At 43.7% G+C, this 21,420-nt stretch overlaps 1 protein-coding gene across 1 annotated transcript; it reads left to right on the top strand.

The window, feature by feature from the left end:
• Positions 1 to 3,788: 3,788 nt before the first annotated feature.
• On the top strand, positions 3,789 to 19,669 carry IGFBP3 (insulin like growth factor binding protein 3). Its single transcript, XM_061375029.1, has 4 exons — positions 3,789 to 4,680; positions 8,144 to 8,376; positions 11,051 to 11,170; positions 17,320 to 19,669. Exons 1-4 carry the CDS (start codon positions 4,296 to 4,298, stop codon positions 17,443 to 17,445), a joined length of 864 nt encoding a protein of 287 aa, XP_061231013.1. The 5' UTR covers positions 3,789 to 4,295; the 3' UTR covers positions 17,446 to 19,669.
• The last annotated feature ends 1,751 nt before the right edge of the window (positions 19,670 to 21,420 follow it).

Below are 21,420 nucleotides of genomic sequence, written 5' to 3'. Positions count from 1 at the left end.
AGTCACTGCCACTGTGAAAATAGTGATCTAGAAAGTACCATTTAAATTGTTTAAAGTAATATTTATCAACTGACTTCATTGTAAATCTGAGTAGTCTGCCTCTGAAAAACAAGAACACATTGAGGAAATCCTACTTGCTGCTGACTTCAGAAGTTTATTGTACATAAAACTCCAAAGTCTGAAAAAATAAGAGCAGAGAGACCCAAATTAAAGAATGCTTTGCAAATGTGGATTTAGCCCTCAAGCGAAGATGAGGTGTGTATCTCTAGAGTTCAGTGAAGGGGGATTTATTTTTGGTCTGAAATAGGAAAAGAGGTTTTTTAATGCCATTTTATAAAATGGCATTATATAGGGAAGCTCACATTCTTGACAGTTAAATTTGGGGTAATGTAAGCATATGCAGTACAACAGGGCTATGGTAAATGTCTGGATTGCTCCGAAATGCAATGTGACCATGCAGCAGAAAAGTAGTGCTACTTCAACCACAAATCTAGTCGTCACGTCTTGCCCCTGTAGCAAACGCAGCTCCCAGTAAACAAGTACACAAGAGGTATGAGTTCAGCTAATGCACTGAAGAGAGAACTGAATATGAAGGAGGCAGGAGGATAAAGTGAAAGGGGAAGTAAAGTCCATCTTTTTTGTGGTTCCATATATTACACTCTCACTCTCTAGGGCAATGGGAGGAGATTCTCTGAAGCAACGTGCCTTTTGCTCTCCATGATCTAGAACTGACTGTAGAGGTTTGGTATAGCCCGACGTGACTTTTGTCTCTCCCTCTTCTCCCAGTAAAATTGAATAAACAGGAATAAATTTGCAAAGCCTCTAGAATAAACAGTAAATTTAGATGTGGACATTCAGATTTGGTACAGTTTTATAAGCATTTCTGCTTAGCATATTTACCCCTTGGCCTTGTCCATAGAAGAATTCCACAGATATTACTAAGGTTTGATCTGTAAGAGTAATTCAGCTGCTATAGGTGTGCTTTGGGATTTTTAATGGGTTTCTTTCTCAATTAATGTCTTATCTGGCTTTCTACATACATCGTTATCCTTCTTCTGTTTGCAAAATAAAGTTTTTGAACCAAATTGCATCATTCTCATAAATGCATTGTAGTGCAGCATCCATTGGTTTAAGACACTGCAACAGCCAGGTGTTTAGCAAAAGCTGTTAGCCCAGTCTGATCTTTGACACATCATTGGCTTTCTACTCACTGACTGCAAAGCCCCATCTTTGGCAGTGTTAGCTTTCCATTTGAAATGCTTTTTGTTCAAAGCACCTTGATGTTGCATTAACCTTGGTTTATGCTATTTAAAAATATTATGCCAAGTTCACCAATTTTATATTAAAAAAAAGAGTGGACCACCTTTATTTTGTGGCATTGCAAATATCTCCTTGTATTATCAGGACTTCAAAATGGTGCATCGCAAAGTTTGTGAGAAGTTATAAAAGAAAGAAAAGAAAGGGAAAAGAAAGCAAAAAAAGTCTTTCTGATGGTAGAAATCAAATTTCAGGTGGAAACCCAACTTCAGTTGATAAAAACATTCAAACATTCACAGTTTGAAATACAAGCTACACTGGTATTAGTGTGTAAGGAAGAGGTGTACAACTGTGGTGATGAAAAAGGGTTGCTCTCTTTCATTCTTTGTCCTATTTTACTTACCTTCTCTCAGCATTTCCCCTCATTATTGTTTCAGTATTGAAAGCAGCATGATATAAAAGCTTGCCCCAGCTGAAAAGATACCTGTATGTACACAGTGTACAGTGCAAGCCTATTGTGTTACTGCTAGAGCAGAAAGAAGGCTTCCTCTTTCTGCTAAACCTAATCTGAGTTTTCCTGATACGCACTGCCAGACAATCCCAAAGATTTTCAGACTTCATCATCTACAAACAGTTGTTAAACCAAAGTAAGATTAAAAGGTAACAGCCAGCTCTTCTGCAATAGTCTCAGAAAGCCCCCAACCCTGAAACCAAATATGCTGTGTACTGTGCTTGATCTTGATCAATTCGCTCTTTGTAGATGGGCTCGCACAGATTTACTGTCTCGAATTCAATCCTGGACAACCTGCGACCTCTTTTGGTCAATGAACAAAATGAGCAAAAGGACAAAAGAAGGTTGAAAAGCTTTGGTGCAGTCACCCATCAGAGAATTAAGCAAGGCTGATCTCTCTTCCAACACATCCTTCATTTAATTTCCCGAGGTATAGGCTTTATCTACTCTTACACCATATTCTTCACACGTGAAATCAGGTATTTTCACTCTGCTATGTACGGTGTCCCTTTCGAGATGGTATCCAAAAGGTATCCTTACTGCATAAAAGACAGAGAAAACAAAATTATTCTAATTATCTAAAAAGACCTTTGTTTTGTAAAAAGTGCAGTTTTCAAGATTTTCAATATCATGGGCAGTACGTGGAGCAATAATGTATATACTCCACTCTTCCACTTGAACTTAGGCACATGAAAACTGATGAATTGCTGGGAGGTGTCAGTGTTAATGATGAAGGGGTCGAAAGCAGAGCAGTCTGGCTCTCATCATTCCCATGGCAGAATATATTTGTATAAGCCAGTATCTGCGAGCATTATTGGTTCATGTTCCTATGGCTGAACCACCACATATATGTTTACATATACACCTCATCCTCCCCTTTTGCATCAGCTTGCAGGAGAGCTCTAGAAGGGATGATCACAAACTTTGGCATTTGCCAATTCAGAATTTCTCTATTTAGGTTAAGCCAAGTTTACAGGGGGGTTGAAATGACAGAGGGGAGATTTAGGTTAGATAGAAGGAAGAAGTTGTTCCCTGTGAGGGTGCTGAGGCGCTGGCACAGGGTGCCTGGAGAAGCTGTGGCTGCCCCATCCCTGGCAGTGTTCAAGGCCAGATTGGATGGGACTTGGAGAAACCTGGTCTAATGGAAGGTGTCCCTGCTTGTGGCAGGGGGTTAGACTGGATGAGTTTTAAGGTCCCTTCCAATCCAAACCATTCCATGAATTAAGCCTAGCAGAACAAGGGTGGAATTTGCAGTGGCTATGAACAGAATACCAACACATTCACTGTATAAAATCAATGTAGGGTTTCACTGTTGGGGTTTTTTTGTGGGGTGGGTTGGTTTTTTCTTCTAGATTTAAGAGGCTGTTGGCACTGGAAACTTACGGACGGAAGGAGAAGTTTTAACAGTTCAGAAAACTCTTAAAAAAGATAGGGGAACACATCCACGATGCTGGGGCACAACACTGGACTGAGCCCTGTGCCAGAGAGCAACATCTGTGCAGATGTGCATGTGTGCATATACATCCCCACCCCCCACATCTTCCCTGGGGGGGTGGAACTGGGTGATCTTAAGATCCTTTCCAGCCCAAACCATTCTGTGATTCTACGATGGTTCCTAGGAAACGCAGCTGTCACGGGAGCTGTGAGCCGGTCCCGAGGGATGCCCTGAACCTGAGCGTGTGTGTACATGTGTGTGTAAGCAAAAGCCTAAAAAAGGGCACTCTCCGCCAGCGTTGCTGTGCCTCCGGTGCCACGGGAACCCGGACGCGCACACACGGAGCACTTCACGTGGGAACAAAAGGCCCACGCCGTGCCCCCCTCCGCAGCCGTGCCCCTCTTACAGCTGACTTCTAAGAAGTGCCCATAACCCCCGGCACCGCCGCGCCCACGGCCCGCACCGCCCTCCCGCGACCGAAACCTGGATTCGCCGTGCCCCGCCGCTCCCCGCCGCGCCGCGCCGCTCCTTATCCATGGCGCGGGGCGGGCCGGCGGCCGCGGCGCTATATAGGGCGGGCCGGGCGGGAGCGGCGGGGCACGGCGGGCGGGAAGAGAATAAACGGACGGGGACCGCGCTCTCCTCACTCGTTTTTTCCCTCCCCTCTCTGTTTTTCATCCCCTTTTTCTCCTTTCTTCTCTGAAGCGGTGTTTTTGGACCAAGTTTTCTTCAGACCGTCTGTTTTTGTTTTGGCTTTTTTTTTTTTGTACTTTTGATTTTTTGTGTGGAAAACCAATAATTTAGTGCCGGTGACTGAGGCGCTCTGCACGGAGGAGGAGGGGGGGAAGAAAGGGAAAGTTGCCTTTGTTGCCAGCGGGCTCTGACTACCTCTATGTGACTAAGGGCAGGCGGCTGAAGAGAGAGGGGCCGGCAGCGCAGCGTGTGTGCGAGCGGCCCCCGTGCCCGCAGCCCCGTCGGTGCGCGCTGCTCCGCAGCCGGCCGCGCCCCGGCTCTGCCCGTCCCGCTCCCGGCCCGGGGGTGCGCGCCTCCCGGCGGGCCGCCCCCCTTCCTCCTCCTCCTCCGCCGGTTGCCATGGTGCCGCGGCCCGGCGTGCTGTGGGCAGTGGCGGCGGCGGCGCTGGCGCTGCTGGTCCGGCGGGCGGCGGCGGCGCTGGCGGGGCCGGTGGTGCGCTGCGAGCCCTGCGACGCGCGGGCGCTGCAGCAGTGCAAGCCCCTGCAGCCCGACTGCGCCGAGCGGGTGCGGGAGCCGGGCTGCGGCTGCTGCCTCACCTGCGCTCTGCGCATCGGGCAGTCCTGCGGCATCTACACCGAGCGCTGCGGCGCCGGACTCAGCTGCCAGCCGCGGCGGGACGAGGCGCGGCCGCTGCAGGCGCTGCTGGAGGGACGCGGGCTCTGCACCAACGCCACGGCGGGCGGCAAGCTGCGAGCCTTCCTCCTGCCGGGGCCGCATGCTGCAGGTAAGGGGGCCGCGGCTCGGCGCCCAGAGGCGAAGGGACCGCGAACGTGCGCGACTCTGCGCGCGTTCCCGCGTCCTTGCGCTCTTCTTATTTCTTTCCCCTAAGTAAGTTGCACGCAGCGGTGGGGGAGGCGCAGGCGCTGCAGGGCTGCTTGTCCCTGTACAGCTCTGCCTTTCCTCCCTGTACATCTTGCCGGGGGCTCCTCGGGCAACCACGTAGCCGAGGCTGGGATCGTGTAGGAGAAGGGCTGCTTTAGCAGAAGGAAAGGGAAGATAGCTTCTGGTACCTTATTTCTGTGTATATCTGTTTTCTTCAACACTGATGCGCCTCGCAAAAGAGGCAGAGTTGCTCTTTTCATTAAATAACCCCGGGGAGGGGGGGGTGGGGTGTAGGGATGGCTCTTGCTGCGGGTGCGTGGGGCTGCCGGGATGAAGAAGGGGTGAAATCCTTGCGGTTTGGCCCCAGTGTTCCTGGAAAGAAGGTGCGAGAAAGCTGGATAGAGTAGGCTAAATCTACGCTGCAGCGCGGCTAGGTCAGGGGAATGCTAAGCACAGGGAGAAAAAGAAGGAAAAAGGGGGGGTAGGGTGTTAAATACTCCCCTGGCCCGGGGAGGTGGTTATTCAGAACAAAGCATTTGCACAGCAGCGTTTAAGAGGACGTTGGGGTTTTTTGCCTGCACTGCAAATAAATCTTCGGTCAAATGAAGCTTTCCTGTAGCTCTTACATGTCTTGTAAACGAGACGTTCACAGAGCAGGTTTTGTTTTGTTTGAAGAGCAAGGGACGGCTGGAAAAAGTTCTGTTAGCGTGCACATTTGGAAACTTAAGACGGGGAAACTTGGGATTGGGATCAAGCAAGCCCAGACTCTCTGCGCAAACATTTCATTAAATTGTTTGCTAACCAACAGCAAGTATGTTAACATTTGTTTAATAGAAAAGTGTGTCAAAAGGCTTTCCACTGTTTGCATTTTTAAAAAGCCAGGAGTTGCTCTGCTAGGTTGCAGAGACTCTTTGGCTGGCCTCTCCATAGCTGAGGAAGTGGCACCAGTGGTCCAGTTAACTGGCTGCTATGAAAGCAGGAGATGCCTTATTATAATAATTTATGTGCTGCTCCCAAGCTGTGACAATTTGAATGAGAGTTCAGAGGTACTCACTGAAGTTTTAAAGCTCATTGGAACATGGAGCATGAACTTGGCTCTGCATAGTCGTCCTTCACATGGATTGGGAAGGAGGGGAGTCCCCTCCATACTTAAGAGCTGGTGCTGTTTAATGGAGGGGCAGTGTTTTTAACAGTGAAGGGGAGGACAGAGTTGCACTTTGCTGAAAACCTTTCTATTTTCAGCCTCAACAGTCCAAATGCCGAGTTCCTGTTTCTGCATTCTTGGCTAGAGGGAGAACTCTGATTTTGAAATCAATAGGAGCTTTGATTCCTTAAAAAGTGCTGAGGAGGACCTTTAGAGTTTACATTCAAGGAGTGAAGGTGGCAAACCTGGGGTGCACGAAGGAAGAAGTTAGCTGAACCTGTGTGATCCATAGTGCCCTCCTCCGTGTGGGGACTGTTCCACTCTTAGCTCTAAATCAAACACTGCCTGGTATGCACCCTCCCCGAGCAAGATCACATCCCTCACAGTGTTTAAGGCCAAGTTGGATGGGGATTGAAGCAACCTGCTCGAGTGGAAGATACCCCTGCCAATGGCAGAGGGCTGGAACTGAATGAGCTTTAAGGTCCTTTCCAACCCATATCTTCCCATGATCTCCCTTACAAACAGCTAGGTCCTGCGTCACAAGCTACCTAGTTTGTAGAAATGGCTAGAAACCAGTGCAGGGTGTTGTATATTACAATACCTTCTTCACAGCAACTGTAGCAGGTCACTGACTTGCTTTCCAGTTCATTTTTGTGGGGGCATGAAAGTGTTAAGTACCAGTGTGTATGTACAACTCTTCTGATCTGCTCTTTAAAAAGAGAGCAAGTAAGTCTCATAGCAGTTGTGTTTCTGTTATGAGCCTGCAAAGCTAACACAACACCAGGTCTTGTGAAACTAAGTTAATATGCTTTGCAGTTTAAAATGTGACATTACAACTGTTGCAAGTTGAAGTGTAAGAAGTGCTGATGAAATGTGACGGCCTATCTAAACTGAAATGACCAGCCTGGTAATTATTTAGTGCACACTAAGAATATTTTGTACTTATTTTTGGGAGAGGAGGCAAACTATTGAACTGGACTAATGGCAGAAAACCTAGGAGGCATGGTATTTATATTTAGGAGATTCAGGTTTATGACATTTTATTGTGTCATTTCTTGCAGAATTCATTCAGTATGTGAGGGAAAAAAAATACCACTGTTTAAAAACAGGACATTAAACCACCAAAAATATGTTCAAATACCGCTGAGAGTCTGAGTTAAACCCACAAAAGCCAGGAAATTTAGACTTAAGACTTAAACTTCCTTAATCCATTTGCAGTGGGAGTTGGATTTTCCTGGTCAATTATGTCCATTGCCAGCAGCGGCTACACTAAAACCACCAGCACCAAGATGTTAACTCGAATCCCTTCTCCTCCTCGTGTTCCTCTCCTGTTCCTGTGTGTTGGCACTGCCACTGTACTGCCTGTGTTGAAATATTTAGAGTCAATGGGCTGTGTGAACATGGGCTTTCAAGTTTAGTGCTGAATTTCTTGGCTTCTGTGGTTTTTCAGTGAGCCATCAAGTCTAATTTTAAGGAACATCCAGACTTCCAGGATGTTCCTTGCGCATCAGTTATCATTGTGCATTCCCAATATTATTTCTTTAATGAAGGAAAGAGAAAAAGTGGCTGGCAGCCAATGCAGCAACTAGTGGGACTTAGCTACTTAGCTGATAGGAATATCCAAACTTGGAAAAACTCCCAGCCAGTTACAGTTACACTGCAGGAGTCTCCTATGAGGGAGGAATGCAGTGTAGACAAATACCTCAGAAGGTACAGGAACACTGGGCTTATGCAGTATTTGGGGGGAAAATGTGCTTTTCCTGTATTTTTGTGGATGGTAGTTTAAAGAGAAAATATTTTTGAAGCTCACGATGAAAGGAGATGCTTGTCCTTTGACACCATTACAGAATGAATGGCATTTTTTTGCCCATTACCTTTAAAGTGTGTATTGTGCACCTAGATATGTTTCTGATTTTAATAGCAGAAGAATTAAAATGTGGTTTAGTTTTTTTTTTAAACTTCTCCCCTGTTCTGTAAGTTGAATGAATTTAAGAAAGAAAAAGTGTTCAGGGAGCAAGGGGATGCTTCAGTTAGAAAAGCCATTGCTTTGGCAGCAAGGGCGCTGATGCATGCAGAACACCAAATAGGTCATCTTTTTGCATATCACTATTTTATAAAGGGAAATGAAGTACATAGACTAATCTAGTGGCTTATTGCCCTTCCACATGCTGCTGGCACTTGATTAACATTTTTTTCTTCCCTGCATTTGTTCTTCTCAAAGGAAATTCCAGTGATTCAGAAGAAGACGAAGACCGGAGTACCAGCAGCATAGAAAATCAGGCCATCCCAAACACTCACAGGGTGCCGGATTCCAAATCGCATCCACCACACATCAAAATAGATATCATCAGGAAAGTGCAAGCCAAAAACACACAGCGCTATAAAGTGGAATATGATTCACAGAGTACAGACACGCTGAATTTCTCTTCTGAATCCAAACAAGAGACTGAATACGTAAGTACATCTTGTAAATGGAAAGGCATTTTGCAGGATGTGAATGTATGCAAGCAAGTGTATGGATGTTCTGCACATGACATGATAGATAAATAAACTAAATAACTAAATGGTGGCAATTGCAGTAGCCATTTAGGGCACTCTGGCTTCTTAACTGGTAAAACTGTCAGGTTGACAAATGCAGGCAGTCAGAAGAGCGAGCAGATCGCATTCAGAAAAGAGGCCTAGTGCAATGGTCCTTATGCTGATACAAGTCTGACTTTCACTAAGTCATTTCTTAGAGACTAAAAGTTCTTGTTCTCCCCTGTAATTATCACACATTCGTGTGAGGGGACTTGGGGCAGGTTTAGTATTGTCATCATTGAAACAGCATTATTGGGTTGCAGTAATGGAAAATAGATGTTTCATATTCAGTGTAGTGGCACTGTATTCACACTCCATGGAGCAAATCAAGGGAGATAAACTTGGGCTGGGTTGAGGACTAGGATCTTGACTGTGAGGCATTGTTTGTACATGCTGAACATCACCTTCACTTACAGTCATCATTTGGTGCCACTGCCTAAGTGCAAAGGCTCACTGGCACATGAGCTGCTATTACTTTCTACTGACTGTGCCCAGTGGATTTGCAGGGCAGCTGGAGTTTGTTGAATCCGAGGGGAGAATAATTCCTCTTCCTGGACATCCTGGCTGATAATCCTGTGGTTATCCTTGTGCCTGTGCCAGATGGCCTAAAAAATGTGTCTGGGAAATACTTCAGTGTTTCATCAAAACAGTTGTGGTTAAACCAGATGTGGATTCCCATCTGCTAAAGAAGGTTTTAAAACCTGTATGAGGTGGAAAGATGTGTCTGAAAAGAGCGTCCTCCAAGTTAAAACAGCCAGGGTGGTGAAACTGCATGTTCAGTTTGTCACTGTTGTCCAGCTGTCTCGTAAAGACACTTAAGTATCTGCCTTTCAGGGTATCCTCTCCCCCAGGGCATGAAGTAAACTGCCTACAGTAAAAGAATGAACTTTGGTAGCTCTCAGGAAATAGGATCCTGGTGTTAGCTAGGATGAACATTTCACTTGCGTGGTAGCTGGGCCCCATGAGCAAAGGCACCCTGGCTTACCAAGGCTGCTGGTGTCTGTAAGAACCAGAAATAAGTCCATCGAGGACAGGTGCCTTTGTCAGCAAATGCCCTTCTAGCTGTGTCTGCATGTTAGCTTTTGATACTGATCTCTCTGACTTTGGAAGCCTGCTTCAAAATACTAATTAAAAAAGGACTGTTGATCTTTTTGTAGGCCTGACTCGGGACCAAGTCTCTGAACGTCTGTGATTTGCAGTCAGTGTGTCTGAGCAGTTCCGGGGGTTTTTTGAGGAACTGCCCATAAGAGCAGCATTTTAAAGTGTATGTTTAGAGCTTGTGAGATTGATACCAAGAGAAAACATGAAAGCAGCAAGGAAGGTTTTTGTTAATGAAAGAAAATCAATTTTAAACTCCAGTAGAACCATGGAGTCTCTATGCTTTCAGACACTAAAGGCACTTTATATGAGCAAGCTATTAATATTACCACTTGAAAGTATAAGTGTCATTACTTCACTAATTAAAAATTGCACCAAATGAGTCTCTGTGTTGATACAGCAATTTACATGTTTTAAACCCGTGCAACCATGCAAAGGAGCTTTTTTGGGTCTCTCCTGAAGAAACAGGCTGGTGGACCAAGTCAGTAATGTGCCCAGACAGGAGTGTAGCTAAGCACAGAGTTTGCAGGTTGTGTCTCTTGAATCCTGATCCCACTGCTGACACTGACTGCCTCTTGGCCTCTGGCAAAACGTGAACTCCTCTGCTCCTGGTTTTGTGACTGCAGAGTGGGGCCTGTAAGCCTTTACTCCCTACCCTGAAGGGCTGCAGTGAGGAGTAATTAATTGGTGTTTGAGACCTGCTCTTAAAAGTGCTTCTGGAAGTTCTTTTTGGCTCATTGTCCTAGAGCTAATCCTCACTACATTGTTGTCAGCCTTTTGCAGATGGAGAAAGTGAGGCAAAAAGTTATCTATTGACATATCTCATTAGGTAACTTATCTAAACAAGACTTGCATGCAACCATTCCTTTGCATGGCTGCATCTGTTTGGTCCAGTTGAAATTGGCAGTTGTTCAAAGTTGTAGTATTTATATATATATGTGCACACACGCACATTATGCCAAACTACCTGTTTTCAATTAAATACATTTCATTTAAACTTTCAAATCCAGCAGAATCATGAAAATCAAATGGCTTTAGGGAAAATCTACCAAGTAATGTATTTCAAGTTGCCTACCTACCTTCTTTTCCCACTTAGTGAAAAAGCCAGCTTTTCAAACCTAGAGTTGTCTTATGTATTACTGATTTACATATCTACAGAAAGGCTTGACCAGTATCTGTGGCTGTGATTCCAACTGGAAATGCCAGTCTATGGCTCAGCATAGCATAGGGCCTTCAGTGTTTAGAAATCAGTTTATCCTAAATAAAGCAGAAAGTCCGAATTTTATCTGTGAATGAATGGTCTGCCATGTGACATACCCGGCCATCCCTTTGTTTTAATGGGTTTATTTGGGTTTGTGCTTCTTGCCCTTTAAAGATTTATTAACTCTTGTGTGAAAGACAACATTTGGCAATGAAGTTTCATCAGTGTTTTTTGAACCATGCTTGTTAACAGGGTCCCTGCCGTAGAGAAATGGAAGACACTTTAAACCACCTAAAGATCCTGAATGTCTTGAGTCCCAGGGGTTTTCATATTCCAAATTGTGACAAGAAGGGGTTCTACAAGAAAAAGCAAGTAAGTACGGAGTCTTGTTCATTTCACTGAATGCACTTCACCTCTTCTGCATCTTTGCTGAAGGATCTTTCCAGCGAGGTGTGTTACGTACCATTTTACAGAGGAACTAGTTCATTTCCACTTTTAGGATATGATCTGATAGTGCTGAACCTTGTCAAGTGGGGACAGTATTTTTATTCTCTGTTGGTCATGACAGCAGGTTTGTTTGGGAAACTTCATACCTGATCACACATGGGTTGTCTGGTGTTCTACATAGTAATGCCCTTTGGTTTAAAAAAGGCAGTGCTTCTGCAATAACCCACAGAGCTAATGTTGCAGTCACCATATGACTGCAATAGATCAATGCTTTGAATTGTAAATAGCTGCCTGCTTGAGAGTTCCTAGAAGAACTGCACTGGGTCATATTACAAAAGGCAACTTGAGAAAGGTATATATCTGTCCTTTATGTGCTACACGGGTCTCTTCCAAAATCCAAGTCATGTTATCATGAAAGCGATACCTCTGGTAGTTACTGTGCAGCAAGGATGGCTTCTCAGCCCTCTTTGGTTCTGGGGTTGTGACCTTTCTTGACAAATGCAGACCTAAGCTGCAGGTATTTATGCTTTAGTTGTGTGGGGTTGAACCATGGCAGCATTCTCCATTTAGTGCTGCTGCCCTTGAAAGCTCATTCAGGAACTTGGGAAGTGCAAGACGTGCCAGTTTTTTCTGCTTAGTGTGCACTTCCCATCTAATTCCAGTGTTTAGTGACCTGCCTCCAAATGTATTATTCCAAAATCTCCTGAAATCAAGTTTATTTCAGATTTTCCTCAAGGCAAACCCTCTATAAGGACAGATGTTGTTTGTGGGCTGTCTTGTCTCTCGCATTTGGGTTTACACGAGTCAGACTCTCGATCTGTGGTAACCAAAGGAGTGGCTGTGTTACCTAGCTAACGCAGTTGATTAGTTGGAAGTGAGAGCCCGACCTCCAACCAGGCAACCTTATTTTAGGAATGGTATCTCTCCATTTTTTGGCTTCTAGCTTTCTTAGAAACAGACTTTCCCTTTTGGGTATTCCCTGGAGCAATGCATTAAGCTGGCAGTGTCAGGTGGAGTGTTTGCAATAGGCGTGAGGTTTACAGCCTTCCCTTCTGCCATCAGCCCAGCACTGACTTGGGCTGTTTGACCTTAGGCGCGTGCTGCTGAGCTTGTCTGTGCTCCCCAGCTTTTCCCTGAGCAGCTGGTGGAGCTGGAACAGTTTTGGGGGTTTTGAGGAGCCTGTATCATTCATCTCCTGCTGCATGTGAACTAGCAGAGCAATGCCCCCATCTCAGTCTGTGCTTGTTCAGAAAGTATGTCAGGCTGCTGCATGGAGTGAGGCTAAGACTGTGATTTGTGCTTGTGCTGTAGAAGCATTTGCTTAGCTACTTCAGAACAGCACATCATTTAACTGCATTCAAGGCACACAAGCGTACTGTGGCCCTTTTCCTTCTGTAGGTATTACAGAAGACCGCAGATTGGTATTTACTTTGTTCAGTAGATCTTCCTTTCATCTGTTTTCAAACTCTGAGGTTTTTGCTTCATCAGCAAAAAGGTGGTGGTTTGCACGCAGTCTCTGGCATATGTATGCAGTAAATCAGATCCACAGTAAGCACGTATTAAAGTGCCTTACTTTAAAGGGTGACTGTACTTTAAAGTACAATCATAGTTTTGCCACTAAGGCAGGGAAAATGGAAATAGAGGGGAAAAAATAGGAGAGGCGGCTAATACACTTACCTGTCTTTGTTCCTAGAAGCTGATTTATGAGAGTAAGGTGTTGCTATGGAGCAAAGACATGCTTCTGCCCTCTGTGTAGTGTCCATGCTGCCTGGAGACTTCCAGACTGCTTTAGGAGAAGTTCCTGCTCTGTGTGTAACAGCCCATCCGGTCAGCAAACATAGAGGATGAAGGGGCACTTTCATAACCTGGCCAGCCTTGTCAAGCACCGTGCCAATTTACGTAGGTCCAATACTTTCAGTGGTAGTTTGAGACAACTCAGGGTCTTGTAGGAGATGCCCACAAATAGAGCCCATGTGAGTAAATATTTTACATGAATGCAGTTGGAGTGCTTCTCCTGCAAATGAAGCTCAGTCCACCCTGGGAACAGGCCTTCACAGGCAGGGCTTACACAGGCAGGCTGCTTCTCACACAAGCAGAATACCAACCAAAAATAATGTATTTGAGTTGCCCTTATAGAATTCACGTGTATTAAAAATCATCAGGTTTGAGAAGTGAGTGAGTCTCAGTCCTGTCCAGACTGAGTTCACTGTCTGCAAGGCAATGCAGCAGTTGTGTTCATCTGGTTTTCTTTGTTGGAGCACCAACATGTAGGTCTGATACTTTAGGCACTGTGAGCAGGTGCTTAATCTCATTAACAGAAGGCTAGGGTATTGTATTAATTTCATTGCTATTATTAGCAGCATTCAGTCTGCAATTCAATTATATTCTGTTGTGACAACAAAATTCATAATAATAGGTTAGGAAACAGTAAATCCATCGAACAAAAAAGTATAAACTAGGTGTTCCTAATTTTGGAAACTTGGCAAAATCACTGCCAAGGATTATAACATAGATAGGTGTGTGATGGTAGGAATCAGATAAATTATGATCAACCTGGAAACAATTAAAACACATTCAGGAGGCATTTCATGTTCATATATTCTGCCTTCCTGGCCACCTACTCTTCCAGTCAAAGTGAAAGCAGTTATTTTGCAAGACATTTGTGGATATCTAGAAATGGACTTTTCAGGAACAACCATAGGGAGTAATTTGCGTATGTGAAATGATTTTGAGAACGTAAATTAATCTGTCAGGCTATAACATGAGAAGTATTTCACTCCTTGTGTTTATGTATAAACTTCTAAATCAAGCCTATTAAAATGTAGAATTCTTTGTCTTAATAAATCACACATGTACAGTCGTACTGTTCGGCTGTGATGCATAGGTGCATTTACGTGGAATAGGTTGATACAGGCATGTTTCTGCCTCAAGCATGGAAAAAAGGTCTTGATGAAATTAGAATTATTATATGGGGCAATTACTAGAATTGCCCCATATTTGTGTACTGGGGCCAGATACTCACCTAAATATGAGCTGGCATCGTTCCACTAAAAACAGAGCTGGGCTTTGCAGGAGCCAAAACGGCCTGAGGTATATGTCAGTGCTGTCTGCAGTCTGTTCCAGGAGACCACAGTTGTAGCTCCATGGAGACCTCTGGGCTGACCAGGAATTCAATGGGATACCATATGCTTTGCTGTGCCCGACGAATGCCTCTGCGGCACTTCTTTGTGGAAGGGAGAGGGGCAGGTGGCATGGAAGCTGGCAGCTGGTGTTCCTATCAGAGTAATTACTGACTCCACAGCTTGGGAGGTTTTCCAGCTTTTTGGACTTCTGAAGTCATACAGAAGAGCTAGGCACAGCCTTGAAATGTATGTTGAGTGCAAAATTCAGAAGAGTGGATTTTTATTATTCCATATGAACTCTCTGCCACTTATATAGGGAATGCAAACTAGCTGCTTCAGGATAAAAGCATCACTGAATCAAAAACGCTTTACTATTGACACCATGGCTGAGCAAGTAGTACAAAGTCACAGATTGGGAAATAAAGAAAACAGTAGTAGTAAGGAAGGTGTTCCTGCAGACTAACTTCACGGGGTAGTTAATTCTGAAAATTGATTATGCAACTGTAAAAAGCAATCAAAACCTCCAACAACGTGAGATAACTTTTAATTGATCATTTGTTTTGAAAGTGATGCAAGCATATGAATCAGCAAGAGTTGTGTAACATACTTCATATAGTACTTCTAAAAGGGGAGGCTGTGTTACTATTATTAGCAGAAGTGTAGTTTCATTGCTGGAGCACCAGGCTGGCAGCCAGAAGCCCTGTGCTCTAATTCTAACTCCATCTGTGCGTGCTCCCTTGGGAAAAACAAGAACTGCTGCCTCAGTTTCCTTTTCTGTAAGATTTAAATACAGCAGAGACTGGTTATGAATTCCTCACGTTTGAGCGTGAAGAACCGAAGTCACTAAATGTTAACACCACTTAAGCTAGAGTCCAGTTTAGTTGCCACCAAAACTGAAGGCAGATTTCCCATTGACGTCAGTGGACTTTGGGCAGGCATTGACGGAAATCCTGGAGAATAAGTGCAAGCCCCAGTCAGGCTTTTGAGGCAATAAACACGAGTTGTAAAACTTAGGTCTAAGGATTTGGTCCAGAAAATCAGGCGGATAGGGAACTAGAACTCAAATGCAGCTAACCACGTAGCTTAGCAAATTATTAATGTAGCTGTTCTCTCAGTAGGTTTGAACTTCTTCACCCTCTCCTAAAATAAGCTGATACGTACTTTGAGCTTGGTCTTGTCGTCCTGCTGACAGCCATTTACATAGGGCTAATACAGAAGGACTGCAGATTTGGAGAAGGTGGTGGTGTATTATTTCTGCATTGGGCTCGTTACTCAAAATGTATCACAAGGGTAGATTAATTTGTGGTTACAGTGATGAGCATTACTTCATTTACTGTAAGAATAAATGAGTTGGAGTCTTGTTCAGAAATTTGTGTTGAATGTGTGGCATGTTCCATCTCTCTTTCACAAGTTCCTAGTGAATGAAGACCCTATTCCATGCTGCCACAAATTGGTTGGATCAGGATCAGTGTGTTGGTGCTGGCTATCCTAGAAGTGGCCCATATTCACAGTTCTGTTCAGAATAGCAGCCTGAGCAGCCTGAGGCCCTGAACTAGACACTGAAAGGGTCAGGCACTTTTGGCAGCATGTGAAGCTGAACGCTTGATGTTCCCTTATGTACTTGCACATGGGAAAGACACTTGGCTTTGTAAGCCACTGCCATGATCATGTGGGAGATGGGGACGTGCCTATTAGACTCTGGAGAATAAGCAGCTGAGTGATAGTGGCGAAGTTTACCTGACTCCTGCCAGCCTGAACCCCTGAAATACTTTAATTGCTGCAAGTGTGATCTTGGAGGCAGCATTTGCTCTGCTTGCATGACAGGGTCATAAGTGGCTTCAGTCTAGTCTATCTTCTTTCATGTTGGTGATGGCAACAGATGAAACCTCAGTCCTTGAAAAGCTAGGTACACTTGTGTCACCACCTCCTTTGTAAGTCTGTGCTGACTAAACAGCCACGTCTTGGCATTTGCAGTGAATCCTGAATCACCAAATGTCAAAACTTGAGCTGACCTGGAAGCTCCATCTTGTCAATGAGGTTGACCATGGCAAACCTAATGAGATAATCTGCCTCCTGGAGATGCATGTCTTTCAAATGGGTGGAAAACCTTGTGGGGTCCCAGAGGTTCACTGTATGTAACTGTGTCCAGGGCTGCATACTGAATGCAGCCTGACACATGCCATCTCCTTTAGTCTAGCTTTTACCGTTATTGGTTCTGTGGGGAGAGCACTGCTTACTTACCTACTAGATTTTCACTTTACTGCATTACTGTTTCCAATGAGGTTCAGTGTTGTTGCCTGTGATACTTTCAAGTTGGTCAATATTGCTGGCAAATTCACCAGGCAACTTCTAGAACTGACACAGGTTATAGACTAGTGTATAAGCAACCTTATTTATAGGAGAATAAACATGTAAAGTCTCAGTACACCTAACAGTTGTTGAAGTGATAACTCCATTACAGAAGGATTATGTATCTCTTAATAAATGTCAACTACAGTATTGAAATTCCTCCAGCAAACAGATGCAAGCCAAGGGTGTTTATTGCTGCAGTGGCTGTCTTTGCCAGACCCGTGCTTTAGTGTGGAACAAATCTGTTGACTTTCCTTTCCAAAGATGTGTCCCAGTCATCAGCCCATACTGTTGCAAGTAGTCCTGGTATTCACAGGGGGCAACTGTGCTGCCTAATATAACAGGGAGTAGTTCATCAGGCTCTTTTGGTAGTTCTTAGGGCAGTTTTATTGCGGAATAACTAGACCCAAAGGGGTTGATGGGCAGAGGAGGTAAGCTTTTATTGTAATATTCTCATAGTGGTAATAAATAATTTGTTGATTCCACACTCTCTCTCCAGGAGATGTAAGTGCAGCCATCTAATGAGCAGGAATCCCTGCTATGTAACACTTTAGAGCAGAGAAAACAAAACTAATGCTAACTGCATCTTCTGTTGTGTTTCAGTGTCGCCCATCCAAAGGCCGAAAGAGAGGTTACTGCTGGTGCGTGGATAAATACGGACAGCCGCTTCCCGGGTATGATGGGAAGGGAAAAGGAGATGTCCACTGCTATAACTTGGAAAGCAAATGAGGGCTGGGTGCCAGCTCTTCTGGCATCTGTGCGTGGCCACTGGACCTCGCAAAGACCTCGGAGGGGCTGGGCAAACACTGTGGACTGCGCTGTGAGTCAAGAGCTCTGCCTCCTGCCGTGGATGGGGAGGCGCAGCCTCTGCGAACACTGCTGCACCCCACCACTAACACGCACCAGGCTTCCTATAGGACGTGTAGGGAGCTCTGAATTCCCACGAAAACCTGCACTATTGATACCCAGAGAGAGAGGAAAAAAAAAAACAAAAGGCACTTCAGAATGGATTCAGGGAGTCTCCACTGACTTTTTAAAGAACGGCCTGTGACCAATCTGATCCCGAAAGATTCTGGTTTTTATTGTAAGGAATTTAGAGATTTTAAGCTTGTTAAGAGCATTAAAGGGAAAAAAACACCTCCTACAAAACAAAACAAAACAAACCCACAAGGATTTAAAAGTTAAGCTTTTTTTTTACAGGTCTGAAGGGAAACTTTTCTTCACGGGTAAAAAGTTTTATAAAAATCTCAAAGAACTTTTTAAAGAAACCTATTTCTAAAATAAAGACATGGCTATTTTTTCTGTAAAATATATTATGAATATTCTGTTAGGCTGTATTTAATATAATTTTTTTAATAAACTTTATTTAAATGTAACATGTGAATACCAAATACTACACAATAATTCTAGTGTATACTTCTGTATGCAAAGAGAAAGGAAGGGTATGGAATGATTTACAAATATGTACAGATCCATATGCATACACACTGACCTGACCCATTCTAGGTAATAGAAATGAATTTGTGGAGTGAAGGAAGTGTTTCCAGAAGAGAATAAGTTTTGTTATTTGAAGTAATGACAAATACCAAGATTTTGTTTAATTATTATTTTATTTTATTGCTATTTCTAATGTACCCATCACTGAATTATGCCACTGGAAAGGATAACGGTTGCACTGAAGCTCTCAGTAAAGCATTCTTCTGTCTGTCCTTTGCTTCAGTTTGTGCAACAGGGCTTTCATTTCCTCCATTTCCTGCTCACATTAATATGGAATATTCATGGAAAAAATGCCATTACAGTAGCACCCTTTCTATCTGCTTATTTATTTTGAAAAGCTGTGTCTATTCTGTGTTGTCTTGGTACACTCTACCAAAGCACATATTCTGTATGAGGAACTCCTGTTGAAAACGATGCTGACAAGACAGGGGGGATCGTGGACCTGGGTGTTGAGACCCACGTGCTTCATTTATGCTACACACAATTGTTGCTTGCTTTGACTTTGGTAGAAATTATTTGCCTGCATCTAAGCATAGAATAAGAACCCTTGGGTTTAAATATTTAAACCAAATGTCTGCCATGGTGTTTTATGTCCTTTTAATTGGAAGCAAAGTGGTTTGGTTTTGTTCTGGTCTGTGACGTGAGGAAGATTTGGGCAACATTTGGGGGGTTTTCTGAGGCTGATTGTTTACCGAACTTCATGACAAATTCTGTATGACGATGAAATCTGGATAACGAAAGGTGGCCTGTGAAATGTAACATCTCTCTGGAAAGTAATGCCATATTTTGTATATGTATTTATTTATATATTTTATATAAATATTTTATATATTTATATAAATATATAATATATTCTTATATGTGTCACTATAAATGTTTGATGTCACTGTAGAAAGAAAAAGAAACCATCAACACTGTAATTTCCTGTTGGTTTGGGAACTCTATGGGGATAGGGCAGTGGGTTTCCAGCTGATGCGCTGGTGAGAGGAGACCACAGGGGATGAGGAGCTGCTCCTTTCATGCCCCATGAATTACAACTACCCTTGATTTTGCCAGCAGTGGCAAATGTCTGGAAACTCTTGACATGGAAAGGTTTGTCTATGCAGCTTGCCAGGATCGAGACAGCCGATCACCATAAATCAGATGTTTAAAGCCTTACCCTGAAATCTGTTAGCTGAGCAACCTTCGGTGTGTTTTGCACATCTCCGTAAGTTCTAGCTAATGAATTGAGGTCACGTCATTGTTAAAACTGAAATCTTTCTTTAACCTTAGAATAAGGGGAAAAAAAGTATACGTGAAGTGATGCTTACTCCAGGCTAATACAGATTTCCTGACAGATGGTTACAGAAAGCTTTGTGAGGTGAAGATTTATTGCAATATTTTTACTGCTAATGCAAATGTAACGCCTGCAAAGATCTGTTCGCAAAGAAAATAAATGCTGGGCCTTTTTACAAAACTTAAGTTGTAAACCAGTTCCTTTGAAATAATACCACAGAGGGAGGCAAGTTGCATATGCCCAGTACTTGGGCATGTAACCATAGATGTGAGAATAAGGGTTTGATTCAGGAAAGGGAGTTTTTTAATCGCTATCTTATGAGCCTTCTGAAAAGGAAAAGCAGCTTCCTGCCACAAAAGATAGATAGGTGTGTTGCATGCCACATTTTGCCAGTTATCCAAGAAACGGTGTGTTATCGTTAAAACCAAGTAGTATAGGCGAAATGGGCTGGTAAAGTTCCGTAAGTGATAGCAAATAATGTGTGCAGGACACGGACTTTAACAGAACGCTTTATCTTGAGGAACTCAGACTGATTTAAACAAGCAAGCTGTCACGTGGCATTCAGCTCCTTTAGTGGGACTAATGATCTTTGGTATGTAGCAGAGAAAACATACAGCTAGGAGGGGAGGGGAGGCTGAAGAATTGCGCGGTTGTGCTAGTCAGCTTGGTTATTTTGCTTCCAACGCACGTCTTTAACACAGAGACTGTCTAAAAATAGCAAAAAATACAAAATCTCACCTGTAATTTAAAGTTGGTGTGTTTTTTTTTTTTCTCAGAAGTTGCCTTTAAATACTTTTTACGAGCGCAGTTGTTTGCACTAGGCCTGGATACGCGCAGTTGTCTATCTGATGTTCCTGGCAGCTGGCATTCTTGGTATGAAATGCAAAATAACGTTAGGTTCCCCCCCCCAAATAATTCACTCTTTAAAATGAAGAGAATCAGTGGTGGCTTTCTGCACATTCCTGTTCCTCGGAAGACAAGGGTTCAATTCAATGGACAAGTTACTCCTCATTCAGAGATTTTTCTCATGGCTCTGGGAGCCAGGCTGCAACTCAAAGAGGAATGTTTGTGGTCTACATGGAAGCGGTAGAATGTGGGCAGCACGAAGCAAACGTGTGGGTCACTACCAGTAGAAGGGAAGATCACTCTCCGTGCACAGGTTAGAAATGCTACCTGCCAAGAGCTGCAATGAATGCAGGGCTTTGTGTTTGGTGGCAGGATGGAACCAATGCATTCGAAAAGCACCTCCTGTTTTAGTGCTTTCACGTGCCTTCAGCTCAGGTGGGGTGTTTAAGTGACCATTTACCAGCTTTTGTCTTACTTTTAACAAACTCAAGAGTCTGAGGTGATCTGGGGGAATGATGAAGTCTCAGAAAACACCCTTCTAACTGCTGACCTTAGTTACACATCAAGCATTTGCATGGGAAGGCACTATAAAGGTTTGCTATGTGCCCTGCAAAAGTTGCTCATTTCTTTTTGAGCATATTGCATCTCTAGATTCTGCATGGGTACCATATGGACCCACATTGATGTGGTAAGTATTTATTTTAACCAGTGTAATAAATCGTTGCATAAATCCCTATAATTGACCCGGATGCATGTTAAAGCTGCCTGCAGGCAGCTCTATTATCTTTCAAACTGTTTGGGAAAGTTCCCTTTTTTAATAGACCACTGTGCTGTAGTCTTTAGAGCTCAGAATATCCCTTTCCACCTTTTTGGCATGAACGCCCTTCAGGGCATAATGTTAGCCATTTGTGCACAAGGAAGGAGGCTTCAATGCATACCAAAACCACGGAATTAATTAGTTTTTAGTACAGTCTGAACTTTTTATGACTAAATTCCAGAGAAACCTTAACACAGCATAATTCTTCTTGAACTGAGCCCAAAATGTAAGTAAAGGTCTTACAGACCTTTTGGGAAATCATTTTTTG

Source organism: Neopsephotus bourkii, unplaced genomic scaffold, assembly GCF_033783945.1.
Source record: "Neopsephotus bourkii isolate Nb327-2 ecotype Australia unplaced genomic scaffold, CSIRO-AGI_Nbou_v1 NB_1655, whole genome shotgun sequence".
Classification (NCBI taxonomy): Eukaryota; Metazoa; Chordata; class Aves; order Psittaciformes; family Psittacidae; genus Neopsephotus; species Neopsephotus bourkii.
Note: the sequence above shows the minus strand (reverse complement) of the source record. Positions and strands in the feature narration are given on the sequence as shown.

Excerpts from the sequence above, each read along its gene's own strand:
- IGFBP3 (XM_061375029.1), top strand. The coding sequence starts at position 4,296 with ATGGTGCCGCGGCCCGGCGTGCTGTGGGCAGTGGCGGCGGCGGCGCTG. Across the intron at positions 4,681-8,143 it reads GCCGGGGCCGCATGCTGCAG|GAAATTCCAGTGATTCAGAA; the intron begins GTAAGGGGGCCG and ends TTCTTCTCAAAG. Across the intron at positions 11,171-17,319 it reads GGTTCTACAAGAAAAAGCAA|TGTCGCCCATCCAAAGGCCG; the intron begins GTAAGTACGGAG and ends GTTGTGTTTCAG.